The sequence below is a fragment of the Corvus brachyrhynchos genome, unplaced genomic scaffold (assembly GCF_000691975.1).
Source record: "Corvus brachyrhynchos isolate BGI_N302 unplaced genomic scaffold, ASM69197v1 scaffold23, whole genome shotgun sequence".
Lineage (NCBI taxonomy): Eukaryota > Metazoa > Chordata > Aves > Passeriformes > Corvidae > Corvus > Corvus brachyrhynchos.
In genome coordinates this window covers 11,340,136-11,360,779 of record NW_008238983.1, presented here as the reverse complement: position 1 = coordinate 11,360,779, position 20,644 = coordinate 11,340,136, and the positions used below count along the sequence as shown (strand labels likewise).

Here is a 20,644-nt window from a genome sequence, read left to right as displayed (position 1 = left end):
GAAACTGAAAACATCAATCATTTTTGCAGTAAAGGTGGATAGCTCCTGCTTTTAGCTTTGTGGAGCCATGAGAGGTGAGATGTCAGAAATGTCACAGATGGAGGAACAAGTACTGCATGCAATGATGTTAAGATTTGTGAGGAAAATAAAAGTATGTATTTGCCATTTTAAAGTTTCCATTTACAAAAGGAACATTAAAACTCCATGGTTTTCTTTTTTCTTGTGAATAAAACGTATTCCACAAGGAGATGGATTTCTGTTAATAGGACAATTTATCTTTTTTCTTTGAACCACTGTAGCACATTGTTGGACTTTTTTCTGATCTGTCTCTTTGTATTGGCTTTGCTTACACTACTAGCAGTTCACGAAAGATTGCCCAGTACATAGGTACACCAAAACCAACCCATGAATGATCACCAGGGAAATCTATCATAAACCTCATGATTAGATTAGCTGTGAAGGATTAATGAAATTTTTGCCTCCTTTCTTCCTCCTTCCCCTCCAGACCATGAGTACTGTGACATCGTGCAGTGCTTGTAATCCAGGGTATATGATACACAGATAGAGACGATAGAGACCTGCTTTGAGCAGACTGCAGCTGTATCTCAGCTTCAATTTAATATTATCTTTATTATTACTTTTATTATTGAATTAGGAATTGGCTTCATTACTTTACTGTGTTTCTTTTGCTCTGAGTGAGCTAGAATGGATAAATGTGTTTCTTTTATTTGCAGCAATAAGCTGGGCACAGTTAAAAGTATTAGCATCACCACACAATATTGTGTCCTTTTCAAAGGTCAAGTGCAGAAAAGGCCTTGATTTTTTAAGCGAACTTATTTCCCATGTTCGTGGCTTGTTGCATGCAGAGGCATGTTGCAAGTGTGACCCCCTAAATCTTAAATCTTAAAGTTCTGTGTTTTAGGCAATTGCAGTTGTTTTGGTAATAGTGAAAAGTATATTCTAGCAGACAGCTGTCAAATCTTGCTCCTTAGACACTGCTTATCGTCACCAAGGTTACTATTTATAGCTGACTGATGGATAGCAGTGGATCAGGCGGAGGTAAAATGCAGGTCAGGCTTTTCTTGTGTGTAGGTGAAACTTTTCGGCCCTTACTCATATGGCACTGCAATAGAAAATGCTGCCGAAAGAGCATAGCAATAACATGGCTTCCAGCATTGCTGTTAGGAACCATAGCTATTGCTTTACATCAGTAGGTGATGATCCCACCTAATTGGTACTCAGCAGTGAAGTCTAACATGAGCTAAAATTCCTTTTGCAGAAAATGTGTACCTCATTGAGTAGGCAAACATGTTGCTCATTTTCATTCCTGTTTAATCCTGAATTAAAACAGTATCCAGCCTAACTGATTCTATGATTCTGTTATTGCTTGGGATGTTGCCACTAGTTTTGAAGGGTTTTTGAAAGGTTAACCTTTGCTAGAAAACAAACAAAAGCAAAATATCTAACTGCAGCAATCTTCCTTTGCAAGCTAGGATTAATATCTGTTAATATATTTATGTAAATTCCCTGACACTTGTTTTTTTTTAATCCCCCTAGATATTGGCCAATGTAATAATTTTTATCTGCGGGAACTTGGCAGGAGCGTACCACAAACACCTCATGGAACTCGCGCTGCAGCAGACGTATCAGGACACATGCAACTGCATCAAATCCCGTATCAAGTTAGAATTTGAGAAGAGGCAACAGGTAAAGTAACACCCATGTCTGGGGCTGTTTTTCTGTTTTCACACTGTCCCCCTATTCGTCACTATGTAATTCAGCTTGTTAATGGAAAAGCACTTATTGAATTACTTAATGAAAGATGCAAAGTCTTTTGAATTGGTTGTGCACAGATTCCATCTGAATACAGGAAAGTGTTTTAGTTATTTCTGTTGTCAAATTATGTTTTTTCTCACTTGTTCTATGAAAATATTTATGATAAAGAAAGTTAAAAATGCTGTATAGATTCTGTTTGCACACTGCCTCTTTTGTTGTCCTCATGGAATAAGCAGTGAGATGTACACACATGCTTTTGGAAATCTTCAGTTATTCATGCCCAAGATCAATGCTGAAAATCTCTGCAAGAAGATATTTCTGCATTGTTTTTGAAAAACATTTGAATCCAAAATACTGATGAATCACGTGATATAGTTCTAGGGGTCAGGTTTGTTAAGAGGAGCTAGGGGAATTGCATAATGATACTATCTGTCATTTATTGCAGCAGTTGAATAAAAGAATTCTCTGATTGCTTTATATAGTTCTTTTTCTCTTTGCAAATTCTGTACAGATCCTATCATCCTGACAGATAGGTGCTTCATTTAAGAGAATTTGAAATACAAATCAGTTCACCAAGTAGTAAAGAAGATAGGTTCATTTGGCTTTGAAGGTCACCAAGACTCGAACTTCTATGAACTGTAAAGAATCAGAAAATGGAATCTTCACTGGCAGGTGTCTGTTGTCACTAAAAGTGCTGCTGTGCACCTCATGTGTCCCAGCTGACCTTAATTGTTATGTCTGTCTCACAAGTGCCTTTAGACATTTTAAATTAATGTTTTCAAGATCCATCACCAACACTTTTTTCTTAAAAAATGCAAATGGAAAGTCCACACCAGGGCTTTAACAGGTTGTTTGTTCAGAGGGTTATCCTTGTTCTGCTGGGCACTTGGGTTGCACACTGGCTGAAGTTGCTACAAAACATTTCAAGTAATCTTAAGGAGAAAAGTTTACAGTAAGAGCAAGTTTTGATGATTAGATGCAAAATTTGTATAAGGTACTGCTGCAGGAGAGGTTTGTAAGACAGTCATTTATGTTTGCACCTCTGCCTCCAAAGCTGTGTGCAGGGAATGGGTGGACTTTGTAACTGAGCACAATTGTAAGGGCCCAGGTTTCTATTAGTTGCTTTTTTTCCTCCCAGCATAGGAAATGCATTGTTTATCTGCAGGAAGAAGGGGGGTTGTGCTACTGGACACTGAATTCAAAGGAGTAAGGATGCTTCTTGTAAGAAGGCCGTACTTACCGCAGATATGGTTCTAGCTGATGTTTTCTGCAAATGTGTATTATTTTGCTAAAGGTTACTAGTTTCTATGGAAAGACATAAATAAGTAGCTTTGGTGTACTGAAGGTCTTGCAGAAAGGATTGACAACTTGACAGTGAAGAGAAGCACAACTACCAGCAATTCTGTGGCAGATACTGTTTCTATGGGGTTTGTAGTACTTGCGTCTCAAATATGCTGTAGCCTAGCAAGATGGAAAGATGCGAAACCATCTTTAACTGATAAATGTTGTTGTTCTTATAGAATAATCAAGGAAACTGTACATAATTTGTTATATATATTTAAGTGTGTGTTGTCATGTTTGTGTTTTGATAGGAATAAATCTGTCAAATTAGTTAAGACATCTACACAGCTCTAAGTAGTGTATTGCAGGGCTGGATTAGAAACAGACTGGTCAATGTCTTATTGAACAAAAGTCAAATATTCTGTGGAAATCAGTGATCTTTTTGATCTCCAGTGAGCTCAAAAAGGGCTCATTAGAATTTCAGATCTTCTTCTATAGATTTCTTTGATCTTTATCCCCTCAACCCCTTAATGTATGCCCCTTACCTCCTGTCAAGGTTTTTCCAACCAAAAAATGAAGACGTGTACCTCCATATTATCACACTTAGGGACATTAGATATTTAAACCTGAAAAGGTAAAATGAAGATTCATTTAATAAGGTAGGTGGTTTTTTTTCCCCAGGATTAACACACTTCCTTGTTTGCAGACATTAGTTCAGAAGTGGATGTACTTTAGTCTGTCCTTTAACACTGCTTGTTTTGCCAAGAAGATACAGAAGATCATCCACATTGTTAGTACTTAGGAAGCAAGTCGATCATATTGGTGACTAGTTTTAGAGAACTGGGATACAATGAAACAGTAGGAGCATGGTGCATTTTAAAAAGCATTTTTTTTGATCAAAGCCTTTATTAGCCTGTAAAAGGTTGTAGCATGACCCTTGATTCTACATCTCTGTAACAGGAAAAAAATTTAATTTAGTTTAATTTACTTTGCATAAGCTACTTTCGTACAAGTGCAGAGCGTAGGATGTGCTTCTAAATGATTAGGGCTCCAGGTCAAATTTGCATATATTTCCAGATCATGGACATCATGTCTTTTATAATTGTTTTTGAAAGATGTACAATTTATGTTTCAAATTATTCTGTGAATTTCCTATTATATTATTTGAGAGTAGGCTCATACAAATGTAGACAACCATTGTTTTTCAGTTACTGGGGGTTTTTTTTGTGTGTCTTTGAATAGCCTTTTTGAAAACACCATTTTGATACATCAGTAGATAAGTCTATTGCAATACCACTCAACAATTACACCAAAGAACTCAAGAGAAACACCATAATTCGTTGTTTTTAAGTGAGATCAACACACATTAGAATCTGGTGAAATAGGGGGGTGTGTGTATATACTGGGGTACAAGTTGGACATACTGTACCCACACCACTGTGTATTTCTTCTGTTTCTTCACAGCAAAGGCTGGATGGTCCCAAAGGGACAGGAAGCTGTGGGTGGTGACACCTCCCAGCAGGGCAGGGGCCACGTTTGAACTTGTGTGGTAAAAAGCAGTATTTTCAAAGCCCACTTTGGTGTTTCTCACACATCTTTTATTTCTTTTCAGTGTTTATGAAAGAGAAATGTGAAATTATTCTGACCTCTTTTGAATTTGCAGTCTTATTTCAAGATATGTATTTAAAATAGCCTCTCATAGTGTTATTTGTCTCCCTGATAAAAGTCTGGCTGACAGTTTGTAGGGGTAATGAATGACTCACTAGTGCTGAGTGCAAGATCTTAATGCTGACAGCAGTATAATTGCTCTTCTCTCTCTCTTCTGGGGCTTTGCATCGTGAGACACAGGAATATACACTGAGAGGTTCTTACAACACCGCGGGGAGGTGTTCGTAAGGTGTTGGTGTTCAGTGGGTTCTCTGAAATGCTGTCTTTGAGAAGGAGGCAGTATAATGATGGTTTTAGAAACCATCTACTCGGGTAGCAGATGAAAATGAATGAGGTTTCAAATCATTGAGTGGGATTTTAACTTTTTCACTGAAACATGGTGAAACAATACCATTAAAGGGACTGAAATATTTCAAAATTGTTTTAAAATTAATCTAAAACAGAGAAGCCTCATACATTTATGAGGTTTAAGGCTTTTAGTAAAGAATGGAAACATTGAAATACATTATTTGGAACTAATATATAAAATGTGGATCCCTGAAAGTTTAATAAATGCTTTTTAAAAGGTAAGCTACTAACATTTTCATGAATATGGAATAGGTTTTTGAAGAGCTTCCTCATTTTCCTTTTCCTTGTAACTTCAAGGCTAGAAAATGGGAAAAACAAAGACTAGTGTTGGTCTTTTAAATTTTAGAATCCATTTTTTACTTCAGCAATGTTTGTGCATATATACGTGTGTACACGGGCTTGACACTGGAGACTCCAGATCTGTAAGTATATAGATCTATAGAATCTAGAAGTGACCAATCACCACTGGTAACTTGAAGAAATACAGACCTGGACCTGGACACAAGTGCTTTTAGGGGGAACAAAGAACAAGAGCATAGACTTGCAGATCAGCAAATAAATAGCAGGTATAAAGATACCAGATATCTGTTACCAGGTATCTAGAAAGTACTGCAAAGAGATCCTAGACTGAGGAAGAAGTAACCGTCAGTATCAACATCACCATCATACTCCTGCTCACAAAGGACTTCAGATGCTGATGACTTGCTAAAAGTCTCTCACCACTACTGCCAGGCTGAAACCCATCCACATTAGGACACACAGGAACAGTTAAAGCATGAGCCTTTTACCAGAAAAAGGGTTGTAAACTAAGAAGTGTATGCATAACAATTTAAACCATATTATTACTACTAAGACTTTGCTTTGTTAATATAGAAGTATTTCTTTTTTTATTTGGTTTTATTTTCTTTATTTTTCTCTAATAATTAGAGCAAGAGTAATACTGATTATTGGATTAGACTGTTAAGATTTGTGAAGTTATGCTAGAAAGAAATGTAAACTAACAGTAAATTCTTAGCTTTATATGTGTGTGTGTGTGTGTGTACATTATCAGGTTTGTTTCCTTGTAGTCCATAAACAAGATTTTGAGTATTATGCTTCATGTGTCCCTCTGGATCCTGAAGTGCATAATACCAATGTTATTCAAGCAGAAAGCAGGGGTTTCACAGCAAGATGTCTCAAGTTCATCAGGAAGACATAAATACTGGCGGTTTGAACCCTCTTCCTCCTCAATTTTATTCCACTCAAAACTATACACTGCTGTCCCCCAGCCCTATGACCCCAGAGGGATTGTTTGTCCCACCTGGGTGCTCCCAGAGCAAAGCCAATACAGAGAAGCAACAGGCATGTGTCCACCAGGCAACTGCTGCCACATCTGAAAATCAGACCCAAGGCAAGCTCCGAGAAGTCTGGAGACCCGGTGTTGAATACAGAGCCTGTGATGTCGTGGTAAAATTGTATTTTCTGGGCTACAGAAGCCCGGAGCAACTTCATCTACTTTTGGAGTTAGCCCTGTTTGGAGCAAGATACTGGACTATGGATCTCAGGAGGTCACTTCCAATCTGAATTTTTCAGTGAGCCTCTGGTTTTCTTTAATGTCTTTCCTAGAACAGAGTGCTATGACATACAGAAATACTATGATTTAAGATAGAAATAAATGAAAAGGTAAATGTCACTTTGAATCATATCCTATACTGGCAAATGAATGTTTTTTGAATAAATAAAAAATCCTGTTGGGTGCTACTGAATTTTTTCTAAGTTTCTCATACTGACTGCTTACAGAAATGTAATGCCAGGAATAGTGCAGCTATATTTGCTCCTATTTATTGATGAGAGTAATAGTAATTTTGCCAGAGGAATATATGTTTGTTAAGAAAAGCTGAGTTATTTGAAAATAAAATAGATACCCATTGTCACTTCATTATGTTCAGATTTTCCAGTCACTGAAGAATTTGAAATAGACTAAATAGTCATGATGATACTACAATAAGAAGAGCCTGCAATTAATTATCCCCCAAGGCTCAATATTTAGTAAGAATATGAAACTTTTGATTTCAAGTTTTATGTCACGACCAAGACCCGTAGATCAAAAAGTTGTAACAAAGGTAGGGTTAGAAGGTACAGAGGCTTCACACATGCCTGGCTGACCAGAGCTTTTGTAAGGTAGAAAAGATACTCAGTTCCTTGCCTGCAAAAGGATCATGTACTACATTAGCAATCTGCATCTTAATTATACCCCTGGAGTTATTCTTTCATAATACTTCACTACTTAAAGAGTTGCTTAGGAGCTTCTGCCCTGTAGAGATGGAGCAGTGAGGAGAGTGATTGGCAGCTTTTCAGTTTACCACTCCGGAAAACTCCAGAGGTCCAACAAGTGTGGGATACTTCCCTTTCAGTGCTTTTTCAGGGATCTGGGAAATGACCTTCAAATTTATAGCAAAACATTATTAATGGATGACCACTTTTCCTAACCATTATTTTCCCAGTTCTGCTCTGCTAAATTGTTTGTAGGAGCTATGAGAGACTCCTTATGTAGAAATAAGGCTTTGTCATGTTCTGAAATGTTATAAAATGTGCCTTTCAGCCCAGGGAATGTATATTTCACTCTTAGAGGGAGAGATGCCAATATTGGAAGTCTAGTTACCTACATGAAGACACTCATATTGTCCACAATTCTGAAATTAATGGCTTAGCAAATGCCTTGTGCAAGTATCTACTGCAGAGATCAATAGAGACACTGCAGTTCTTGCATGTAATCTTTTTCCTACCTCAGGACTTCATTGTGAGAAAAGGTCATTTACCATTTTGCAGTGAAGTAGATGAGATTTCAGCTGCTTCTGTGTGTGTTGATCTGCAGTAATTTATTACATCTAACATAATCAGATAAACTGATGAGTCATGCTGCTTTGTTTTATAAGGAAAATGTATAGTTTAAGCAGATACTAATTACCACATTTTCATAGATATCCTGATAATTTGGATGAAACACATAGCTGGCAGGCAAATGTTAATTTTTGTCATGGCACCTGAAATTTTGTCAGCCACATTACAAAAGCTAAAATTATTAGCTGAAAAATCATTCTTTTTAGAAAGAGAATGTCTTTTGACAGCAAGTCCAAAGTTTTCAATTGTTACTTATTCCCATAATTAATTGCCTCATTTTTAAATTGCCATTTTATTTCCAGATAAAAGTTATTTATGTCCAACTAGATCTCTTTTTCCTTACTAACCTTGCTATGTCTTTTTCAACTCTCCACATTAAACATTATTCTCTACAGATAGGGAGTACAGGATATTGTGCCTAGAGAAACTACACATAGATCACAAACATTTCGATAATCCAGAGGCCTTTTCCAGTCTTCTTTTTGTTTTTTAACATGCAGAATTGCTCAGTCATGTCATAAATATTCTTATAATATTGTAGATAACTTAAACATCTTAAAGGATTCTCTGTAATGAGGATTTTCCAGGCATTTGTTCATTTGTGTGACCTTTTCATGGTTTCTTGGATCATTTTTATAACAAGTATATTTGAACACACTGTTGTCAATTATGTTCATGTAAGGGGATAAAGATCCATAAAAAAGTCTTTTTATGAGTCTCTGGGTCACATTGACTTTGTTAGCAGCAGCAGCATGCTGGGAGATCCTGCTCATTGGGTTAAGTACCATGAGCTGTCTATTCTTTCCAGAATTACTGCTTTCCAACCTACCTGCTTCCGTATTGTAAATATATGTTTTCATTCTGAATTCATTTTCTTTGGGTGTTTTAAATAACTTCTGTGTTGCTGCTCACCAAAAGTTATGTATTCTTCTAACATTGTTAATAATCATATCAATTCTAAATATCTTCTTTATATCACTCCTAATACATTTTGTTCTTTAGGTGATTGCCCACATGAACATTTACACTGCCAGTGCACATACACTAAAGCTAGGGACATCTGAACCCTATGTGCCACTGTGTTCTTTCCCCTTGCTTTACTCTGCTCAGGTTATAATGGAAAGGTGTGGTCACTGTCTTTAAGGTCTTCTCAGCAATCTGGCTAAATTGGGACTTCTCTGGACATTCATATCCTTGTCCATGGCCTAGCTAGATACTACTTCCAACTCTTTTCAGATTGTAAATCAGTTACCTTTCTCTTTTTGTAATATTCTCTTTCTTTTCTCTTCCCTCCAAACCCTTACCTCCCTTAGCAATTTCCTGGATATGAAAGGCTTCCTACTGTAGGAAACACCATTAGGAAAAAAATACAACTCTGCTAAATATACTACTCCCAGGTGCTTTCAACCAAAAGTGAAACCTACCAAGTGGTAGGTGTCAAGTGTGAGCCCCCTCTGCTACCTTCTAGGAGCTCAACTGATTGTGTACAAGACCAACTTGCTTCTAAGAGCTGCTATGAAAGGTTTAAGAACTTAAGAGTACGGTCTCCTCACTCCTTCCCTTAGGAGCTGCTTTTTCCTGAGGCTGTAACCCTTGGTCCCCCCTGAGTTGTGTTGCAGCTGCACTGCAGTCATGTCAGTGCCATCTAACTTGTCAGTCTGGACCCTGACCCACAGATTTGACTTTTTGAAGAAAAACCCTTTCCTTCCATTTGGAGTTGTCATTGGATTAATCCATTTGTGTTCCAAGATGGTGTTAGGACAATGAATCTATTCCTGTAGGTCACCCGGCTTCTCTTCAGGCAATCCCATTTCCCTTACAGGTATCGGTAAGAATCGTACACGTGGATGCTTAATGAAATGAGAAAGAAACACTGCTTAATAATTAGCAGAGGTTCTGTGAACTGTGTTGCCCTCAAAGGTGCTCACAGCCTGTGTGCCTTGCTGACTCTTAGAGCCATGTTTCATGTTCTATTATATTTTGGTTTTCTTTTAAATCAGAGGTCTCCCCGATTGAGAGGAGTGTGAGTTTATAGGGAGTGGAAGGGGAAGTGATATGGGCATGGTGATACTCCTCGAGCTAAAAGGTGCACATCCAACCTTGGATGCCTGGACGTATACACACCTACAGCATGGTTGTGTACAACAGCTCTCAGCATGTAGGGACATTGAGGCAAGTAGGTTTTTTGTTAAAAACATTGCATTTATTTGTTCTTCCAGATTATCAAGTAGCTTTCTGGAAACCTGTGATGTCTCAGGCTTGCTACACAAAATACTCAACATAAAAATATGTTTCTCAGTAAATTGCATTTAGAAATCTGCCAGGAAGTTCAATTGCAAGCCATTCAATCTGTGCTACTGTGCTAATTTTTAAACCAGAATGTTGTATAACACTAAATCATATGTTTGTATAAATCTAAATTATCACATGAACACTCATTATCGTTGACAAATGTCCTCTTGTTAAAAAAAAAAAAGCCTGGTTGCCGCATTAAAGGAAACAAACCCAAGAATTACAGCTGCATTGGTTCTTGAGGTAGTTCTGGTGGAAACGAAGCTTTGTACATTATTATAGGTGAAAGTAAGCGTGACATCTTGATGAAAATTTAACTTTTTTAAAATGCAGTAGTGGTGACAGTAAACACCTTCCCTGAACTTCCTCTCCCTGTATTACCTTATTTGACTGAAACCTGGCACTTGCTTTCTAAATCCTTACCAGAGCCACTAATGAATTCTTTCCGGCCTCCTCCTCCAGTTTTAATGTGTTTTCAGATGGCAGAGATTCAAAAAGAAATAAAAAGGAAAAAGAGAAGTGAGAGAGAATGCAAAAGTCCACAGGCTTAACTATTTAAAACTTCTACATTCATCTCTTCTATATGTACTGAAACACATTTTGTGAACTTAATTTGTTCCTCTAACTGAAATGCTCAACGAATTTTCATGAGCAGATGTGCAAGTGTAGAGTAAACCCTACTAGATCTGTTTTCAAAACACAATTTATAGAAGGCTCTATTCCTACTTCAGGATGTTTTTTTGTATGGTGTAGAAAAAAAAGACTCAAATATAAAGAGATTATTTCATCTTTCTCCCTGCTTGGTGGTGGGACCAAGAATACTTGAAACATCCTCAGCAGGTGTCTGTCTTAACTGTCCCTACAAAATCTGGAGCTTCTATACCCTTCCTAGATAACATGTTCCATTCTGCCTTTATCTTTGGGGAATATTTTCCCTTTTGCCCAACTTAATAAGCCACAATTCAATCTAGGCCTGTGAATTGCATTGGATATAAATCAAGTTGATTCCTTTCCTCTTTATTAGAACCTTACATGCACCTGAAGGCTATTGTCCCCTCTCAGTTATCGCTAAAACAATAAAGTGCTAAAGTAAGGAAAACAAGCCCAGTTTCCTCCACTGTGGCTTGTAGGACATGTTTTCTTGGTCTTTCATACTTTGTGTTGTCTAACTTTCTCCAGCTGGTCCAGATGATTTTTTGTAATGTTGAATACTTTGGCTGTGTTATGTTTCTTTTTAAGTACAATTTGACATTTCAGAGGACCTTGGAATATAATGTGCTATTGTTCCTTTCACCTTTGCATTTCTGAGTTTGTTTAAAAATCAATTTACTGGAGGTCACACAGAATCCATAATTAAATCAGTTCCATTGTCTACCAGTGCCAGACTGGAACTGTCTCCACAGTTTCACTGCTCTTTGACCACTCCATTTTAGTAGGTTTCCTGCTTTTAGACCGTAGTTACATAAGCCACCATGCACTTAATTGAAATAGAGAAGTGATTTTTGCTTATTTGCTGTAACCAAAATCTAATATAAATATGTAGTATTCATCTTTTTCCTTCTAAGGTGAGAAAAATAAAATTGCCTCAGTGCTTTGAACAACCGCGATTTGAAATGGTTTCATATTTTAAATATTATTAATACAATTCAGCTGTCTGTGTAGGATATTAAACTGACCTAAGGAAAAATCCAAAATAGCTGCAGCACTGATGCATTTTAGTCAATTACTGGGAAGTCTTCACGATCCCTCAAATCTTGTACCCCGGAATTGCAAGAAAATATGTTCACCCAGCCTTTTTGTAACTTTAGATTCCTCCCTCTTAACACTATGTAGTGTTTTCTTTTTGCAGCTGGTTGTATTTGAAGGCTCTTTCATGGTCTTACTCTGTTGACTGTGTTAGAGTCTTCAGCTTTCAGCTATCATGCATTTGGGGTTGCTCTGTATTTAATAAAGTGACTATTGTCTTTCTCTTGTACTGTTATTTATATCCAGTGCACTGGATTTTCTATTTCACACTAAGTAATTAAATCTTATGGAGAAAGAATTGCAGCTGACTTTTTCCAAATTCATCACTTTGAGTACCCCAAACCACACTGTAAATAACTTCATCGAGGAGCATTTCTTTTCCTGTCATTTGCATTTGTGCATCCTTAGTGTTTCTCAGATGTTCTTGTTAAAATGATCTCAAAAAGAATTTTATACTCTCAAATATCATTCCATTTCGTTCTTTCATGCCTCTCTCTGCCAGTAAATAGGTGTCTTCTTCCATGCTTCCTTTCATCTCTTGGGACAGATCTTAAATCCCTCGTGTATATCTCTTCTTTCAAAGTACATTTTTTTCCTGTACAATCTTTCATGGAGACCTTTTGCCCTATGAAAACTAGGACTGGTTTACTCTTTAAAAAAATAATAGTTTGACTCCTACTACTGTATTTATTTTGTGTGATTAATCAGACTAGTGCTTTTTAATATTTGTGAATATCTGATATGCTGGTCCCGTTCAAACTGTATTCAGCATCCTTACCCCCACTTCCCATTTTTTAGATGGCCATTCAATAAAAAACCTCAAAAATACTAAATGACCTGCCTGCTACTCGTCCCTAGATAGTCTGCATAAAGGAGGACATCTATTTTGAAAACACTAAAATGTAAAAGATAAAGTCCCAGCTACTAAATATTCTCAACCTCTCCTTGAGTATGAGGAACTGCTCATGAAATACGAGATAGAGGAGACATGAGAGTGTCTTTGCCTGTGGCAAATTTAACAACAGCAGGAGGTTCCAGTCATGTGGGTATGGGCTGAGTAAACATTATGGGCCACTGTGTGCTGTGGGTCATGCTACAGCAGACATAAGCTTAACGGGGCAAATTTTTAAGCTAAGTTCCTTCTCAGTTCTTTAAGCTAATCACAAGAAGTCCTGTAAGTAAGCCTTGATTTATTCCTGAACATTGTGAGCATCTCTACATGGTTAAAACAGGGGGAAGAAAACGAACACAAAAGTATACACCTATGAAAAAGTGCAATAGATAATCTTGGGCATATGCTTCCCCAGTGATCTATCTGAGTGCAAGAAAATGTGTGGCCCAGTTACTTAATGAACCGGAATTGATGTTGCATTTAACCAATTTTGATATCCACAAGTCCTGTGGCACACTTTTGCAACTCAACTGCATAAGGTGTGAAAAATAATTTCCTTTTGGTAGTTTTAGTTATTGACTGCATCGTTTTATTTCATGACTGCTTAAGTCAGTCTTAGATAGTCTAAAGCTCAGATTACAGTGTGCCTGTTTTAAAGTTTCTTCTTCGTTGCTACTTTCATTGGATTTTTCATGTTCAGTAGTTACCAGATTTCTCATTATAGGTCATCAAATGTGACTACTCAAGCAGTAAGACAGTACTAAATTTGTGTAGCCTTTTTTAATTTTCTGCTTGTAGCAGATAATGGAAAATTACTGTATTGATGACTTTACACAGGATAATAAATTTTCAGGCTCTAATGGTGCCTAACAATCCCAAACTTTTTTCCAACATTGAATAGGAAGTTTCCTGTAGTATTTAGAGAAAAGTGTAATATTGAGGTGGTTTAGCCATATTCCACAGCCAAACATCTACCTAGCTACTCACTCACTGCCCCCCAGCCCCAGCAGGAAAGGGGGAGAAAATAGGGGGAAAACAAACAGGAATGGGAAAGCTTGTAAGCTTGTAGATCCAGACAGGGGAATAATTTACCATTTACCACTGTGGGAAAAACAGACTTAATCTCCTGAAAATAACATAGTTTGGGCTAATTAGAAGCAAAAGAGACATAAAAAAGCCACATCTTTCCTCTCACCTTTCCCAGCTTCACTCCTTCATTCTCAGCTCCCCTACCCTGTTGAAGCACCATGGAGGGGAATAAAGGGTGGTCAGTACCTAGGAGTTCTCTCTGCTGCTGCTGTTTCCTCCTCATGGTTTTCCTCTGCTCCAGTGTGGGCACTCCACAGGCTGCAATTTCATCAGGCATGTCCATCTGGTCTGGCATTGCTCTCCATGGGCTGCAGGATGGATGTCTGCTCCAGAACAGAGCTTTTCCTCCTCTGCTGATCTTGGCGTTCCCTCTGCTTTATCTCACTCCTTTTGTTTCCTTCTCTCTCTGTCTGGCTTCTCCTGCCCTTCTTCACATGCATTTTCCTGAAGACACCACCAGCTTTGCTGGTGTTCAGTTGTGTTCTGCAATGGATCTGTGGCAGAGCTACTGGCCTCTTTCCCCAGAGGCCACCTCTGCAGGTCCTCAGCTGCCAAAACCTTGCCACCCATGCCTGATGGAAACAGAGGTCTCACAGAAGGGGCGTGGGGACCGTAATAGCTGCAGGTGAGGCAGGCTGGAAGGGAGCTATTGGTGACAGCTGGTTGTACACGGTATTATGTGTCTTGTGAAACCATGGCCTCGGTCCTCTGAGACCTTTCTTCAGCTATTCTCAGTCCCATCTTTCTCCTAGCTATTACAAGTAACTTTGTATCATCAGAAAAGAAAATGGCCCTGATAATTGTTCCCATTCATTTTGGCACTTTGCTGTAAAACCCGTTCTACTCCAACATTAATTTGTATCAACTTCTTTGATTCATACCCCAGAATTAATAGTTTTGCATCTTCCCAATCGCCTCTTTTTGGTAGGAATGTAAAGTTACATAGTTTTTTATGGGTCTTTCTGCAGTACATTTCAGTCTTCCTTTGGCCCTGCAAACTCTGTGTTAAACTCCTTGAGAACAAAAATCCTTAGTTTCTATTGCTCAGTGAAAGTTGTTTCTCCAGAACTTTATTTTTCATGCTTTTTAATGATTTTCTGCTCTTCTCTATTCCTAATATTTGAAAGGAATGTCAGGTTTGGAGGGGTTTCTCCAGTTTCTCCAGTTACGTATATATGATCCTTTAGAAATGCTCTAGCCAGAGTAGATCCTGACACCTGCCTTCCTTCCTGGCTCTGAACTATACTGGCTACTGTGATCTTTCAAATGTGGGAGCACTGAGGGAAAATAATATTGTAAATAAGTGTTGTTAAATTCCCGTTGCTTTAAAGGTCACATCTTGTTTTGTTCATGAGTCAGTCCATCACAGACACCTTTAATAATGCCCTTTACAGCATTTAAGGGAACCCTCGGGCAGCCCAGGGCTGATGATACTGCAACAACTGTGGCTGCACGTCTTTCTTTACGTAATTAAGAAATAGGCATAGTGCTCACAGGGATAATGTGCAGCTGTAACACTCTCCATACCGACAACACTCTTTAAAAGCACAGTTACAGTAAAGAGGTTTCCTCCAGGTGAGTAACTCCTCATCACTGATTTTGTAGTGTAGAGATTGCTGGACAAAATCTGTCTGTGAAGAACGGAATTTTAAATTCATAATAACTCCATTTTCTCTTCATATTTACAAAAAAATATGCACCAGTATTCTTTCTGCATTTTAAGTTATTCTTCCAGGTTATTTTAAAATACATACTTGCACAGACACCACACAGTAAGAAGGAACATTTGTTTTCTGGTACCATAAGGGGACAAATATGTTCAGCTTGTTAGAGGAGTTATAAAAATAGAAGATGGGAGGTAGTGTGCCTGGGGCTTTTATTGTGACATGCAAATACTTTGCAAATATGTCCAAGGATGTCTGAGGTTTTTATTGTTCTAAAAAGACAATATAATCAAAATCACAAGCTTTTGGTTTTCTTTTTATACCATCTTTTTAAGTTAAACCTTCTTTTTATATGTAATCTTTTGTTACTCTATTAATATATACCATTCTAATGAGAGTTGATTGCTTATCTTGTGTGTGTCCTCTGATAAAGTTGCTCTCCATTTTCCTTATTTTGTGTAAACTGTAGGACTCAATTTTCTTTCCCCTATGCATTTTCTGTAGTTCTTGTAAATTAATGTGTGCATCTTCAATGAGTTTGAGGAACAAACAGTATGTCACAACCCAGCTTAGGATCAGTAGCATGTGAATAACATATTGCTCTTAGCTGAAACCCCATTGATTTTTGCATATAAAATGCAATTAAATATTATTGTTGTTGTTATGTTTTTGTTCAAACTCTGTGCAAGGATTCTTAATTATGCCAACAGACTATGATTAAAAAGCTGTGTAATGCTATAAATAGATGTACTATAACTTACTCACATAAATCACTGCTCCACAGTTTCTTCCTAATTTTTTCCATTCAGTTAAAATTTTCATCTAGCCAGTAAAAGACAGAAGAACGTTGTTGCATAGCATAGAATACATTAGCATTTTAAAGATATGACTGTCTGAAGGTGAATTGGTTGACAAGTATGAGGAGTATGAATGATGATGCACTGAAAAGGAGGTGGCAGAACCGTAGTATAATATGCCTGTAATGCAAACGTGGATGCAGTAGGTGATTCTCAGGAAACTCTGATGACAGTTAAGTAGAACCACGCATATTTGGGATGCCTTAAAACGCAGACACATGTAAAATCTGCAAAATTTCTGCTATACTGTCTGGGACATACTATAAAAAAAAGAATCAAGTCAGCTTGATGCTTGTGGAGATTTTGGTAAAAAAAGTGTATGTTGTACAAATATGTGTAGGAAAACAACTGTCCATTTTGAGAAAGAGAGAGAATTTTCTACATTATGATGAAAATGTAGAAGCCATGTGATAAATGTCTGTTAGTCATAGTGAGGATTTATGGTGATTTCCAGAAAAAGCATGCTATTATTTTCTATTCTAGTCGGAGTAAACCAAGTACTCAGAATCGCAGTGACAAGGTAAAAAATCCCATGCTATGGAAATAGATAAGGACTTCAGCCCTTTTGGGACCTTACATAATCCTTGAGGCAGCTCAACTAGACAATTAAACTGTGGACTGTGGAGAGCCATGAGAAATACGGTGAACCTTACTTGAACTTGGGATGGAGGGAGCTGAAGGAATGGTCACAATGTACACCACTACTGAAAGTGCACTGCAAGTTTCCAAAGGAGATTCAATATCCTTTTAACCCCCAAAATCCCATTAAAATACAGTCCTTCTCCCTGACATCACTGTTAAAATTAGGAAAGCCCTGACAGCATTCAGCATACATCAAAGGATTTTTGTCCTCTACAGGTGTCCCCAGAGGTCCTGAAGATGACTGATCCTGACCAAGCATTATAGTGGATCTCTCGGACCTTGTTTGAGAAAGCTTCAAGTTGCTCATGAATCGATCCAGTTCAGTGACACTTCTCAGATTTAAAAACGTGAACATATGCAATCCACACTGAAAATCATTGAGACATTCAGAAAACCCTATTTAAATCCTAATTAAAAGCTGTGGTTCAGGGGCAAAGGGGCGAAAGACATAGTGTGTGCACACAGCAGACTTAAAACCACTTTAGTCGGTGATTTCAGATCTGCACAGGCTGTTGCTGAGCACCTTTTCTCTCTATAGGACGGACCAAACATTTAGTCCATGAAACTACTTGACCAGAGTTCCCCCAGCTACCTACTGGTACTCATTTTTGCAGCATCTTTGTCCTCATATGCCTACTTCAAAGGGCATTCTAGCACCTCCTTTTCTGGGAAAGAGATTTACTGTGGCGTTCTCAAGCAATTTTGGGCTTTTTAATACTCATGAAAAATTCAATACAAGGTCAGTATATGGTTCAGTCACTGACTTTGTCTAGTATATCACATTTTTTAGAGAAGAGCTGCATTGCTACTGGATTCAAAGAGAGAGAACCATTGCGAAACTCTTCTGTCTTTTCTTGATCATAAGCATAGGCTCTACACACCATTGTTGCCTTTTAAGTGGCTCCCCGTCTTTCTCCCTTCCAGGCATAATATCTGAAACTCTCTTTAATAAATTAAAACTCTTCACCCTTAAAGTACCACAACAACTAGGCAACTATCTGCAATGAAACACATTTTCACTGAGAGGGAAAAACAGAGGGTAACTGAAAAGTTTAGTGTTAGTTGACAAGAAATGCACAAAGTCACTTGCAGTACACTGGTGTTTCTTAAATGATGCTGGAATTTCAGCCTGTTTACTGGGCAGGTAATAAGACATGCCAAGGGGAGCGTGACACTGCCCCAACCTTGTTCCTTTCTCTTCTCTGTTCTTGACACTCGCATCAGCCCAGTGCCAACTTTCTGGCTCCACCCAAGTCTAGGGTTAGGGTTCAGAAAACTGCAAAGCCCAGAGCTACGGGGTCACTGACAGTGTGAAAGTCATGCCAAGGGGAGTGTGACACTGCCCCAGTCTTGCTTTCTTGTTTTCTTTTTTCTTGGTACTCGACTCAGCCCAGTTCTAGATTTCCTGGTCTTCCTAGGATCACGGTCAGGGTCAGGATTTGGGTTAGGGTTCAGAAAACCACAAAGCTCAGAGCTCCAGGAAAGAAGATAAAACTGATGATAAGAATGATAATGGTATGATATCATATATGATATGATATGATATCATATCATATATGATATGATATGATATGATATGATATGATATGATATGATGCAAGTTTTTCATTCCATGGAAATGTGTGCTTGAGTTGGTCATGATTGATTAGCCTCAGTGTATTGAATGAATTGGTTTCTTAGTTTGGAAAGTCCACATATTAAAAAAAAAAAAAAAAACCCTCTAAAGTGGTTTTTTATTTTGTGAGATAGTTTTGGTATTGGGAACATTCTGGCATCAGCTGTGGGGTAGGTGCAGTGAGAGGTTCTTCTGAGTCACTGACTGTGTTAACAGCGATGCAGGGTTGTTTACCCTTCAGTGAAAGATGTGCTCCTGAGCAGATTAACAAACAGCCCTGCAGGGACTGCTGTAACCCCACTGTACCCATCACTTTGTGGTAATTATAACTGGTGCAGTGTTGCCATTGTATCCCCATTGCCACATGTTCCTGTCTTGTCTTGTGTCTGATATCCCTGTGCAGGGCAATATCTGTGTAGGAGAATTTGCTCGCAAATTTTCTTCTTTAACCAAAGGAAAATTTTAGCCTTTCAGCTGTAGAGCTGTGGTGTTAGGTTAATTCCCTTTTTCAAAGGGAGTAGACTTAAAACCATAGAATGGCTTGAGTTGAAGGGACTTTAAAGGTCATATATTTCCAAGCCCCCTCCCACAGCCAGGGACGCCTTCCGTTAGTCAGGGTTGCTCAGAGCCCCGTCCAACCTGGCCTTGAATGCTGTAGGATAACTTAGTATTTGGATTTTGTGTAGCATTAACTGTTGAAATACACTGTCTTATTGAAATGAATGGGTTTTTTTAATATTTAGATACATAGATATAAAAAAGGGTATTTTAATAATGAGTTACATCAGAATAAGAAGATGACATGGTGTGATTTCATTAATTTGTGGTTTGATTTCATTTTAGTTTTACTATGCGAGTCACAGGTTTAAGGATTTGGAAAAATAGAAATTTAAGACATTCTGTCATACCCGTGCCCTTTGAACGTGTAAGCTGGTATACAGTACCTAATTGTATAAAGTACAAATAGGTAAAAAGTTAGGTACTCCCTCAGAAAGCTCTCTGTAGTCATGCCTTAAACACCCTTAAGTTACCTACTTGTAGGTAGCTTTTGTAAGTCATCTTGGGTGAATTCAAGTGCCCGTTGATAAGGAATACATATAAAAAGAAATAGTAAATGTTTTAAAGGATTAGACTGTGTTGTCTAGCTTGCCTGCTTTGTTTTCTTGCAAGTTCATGAAAATGTTAAAAATCAACCATGAGAAAGCTACTTTCCTTCCACCACTGAAAACAAAGTACTAATTTAGTTCATTCTAGACCACCTTAAAAAAAAACCACCAAAAAAACCCAACCAACCAAAAAAAAAAAAAGGAATAGAAAGGCACATTAATTCAATTTAATCCATTCCTAGCATTTAATACTTTGTTAACATGTATAAAAATTGGTAATAGAGTAATTTTAAATAGGTACAAAAGCATCTGAAATTTTGCTTAGATTAAGGGGGATACTAAAGAAAAAGAGAAAAGAAAAAAAATATCTTTTTGGGAAATTAAATTGGCATTGGAAAATAAATGTTACTGTAAATTTAACAATTATTACAAAGAAACATCAAGTATTTTTTAAACTGTGCAGAAATTAACTGATTTATCTTTTTCAGAGTAAGTTCATATTCAGAACTTTGCCTTGTGATTCCCCATAGTAAATCTAGTGACTACTTTTATTAATTCTCCTGTGCTCATTGTGGTGGAAAAGGGTTTTCTATATTTATGGAAGACTAATTGCAACATTTATCTCAAGGTGAAGCAGTAGGAGGAGAGGTCAAGGAATAGATAGATTAAATAAAGTAAGTGGTAATGAATCCTCATGTCTATGTATTCGGCAGAGGGACCTAAAGAAGCTCAGGGATGAAACAACAGAAATGCTGCTGCCATGTCTTAGGTGGAGTCTGTCACCAAGA

At 37.7% G+C, this 20,644-nt stretch overlaps 1 protein-coding gene across 1 annotated transcript in view; it reads left to right on the top strand.

The window, feature by feature from the left end:
- ADCY2 (adenylate cyclase 2) overlaps window positions 1-20,644 on the top strand; it is a 183,583-nt gene that overhangs the window by 75,878 nt on the left and 87,061 nt on the right. The window contains exon 3 of the mRNA XM_017738745.1: window positions 1,558-1,707. Within this exon, the coding sequence (XP_017594234.1) occupies window positions 1,558-1,707 (150 nt within the window). The remainder of the gene's footprint in view (window positions 1-1,557; window positions 1,708-20,644) is intronic.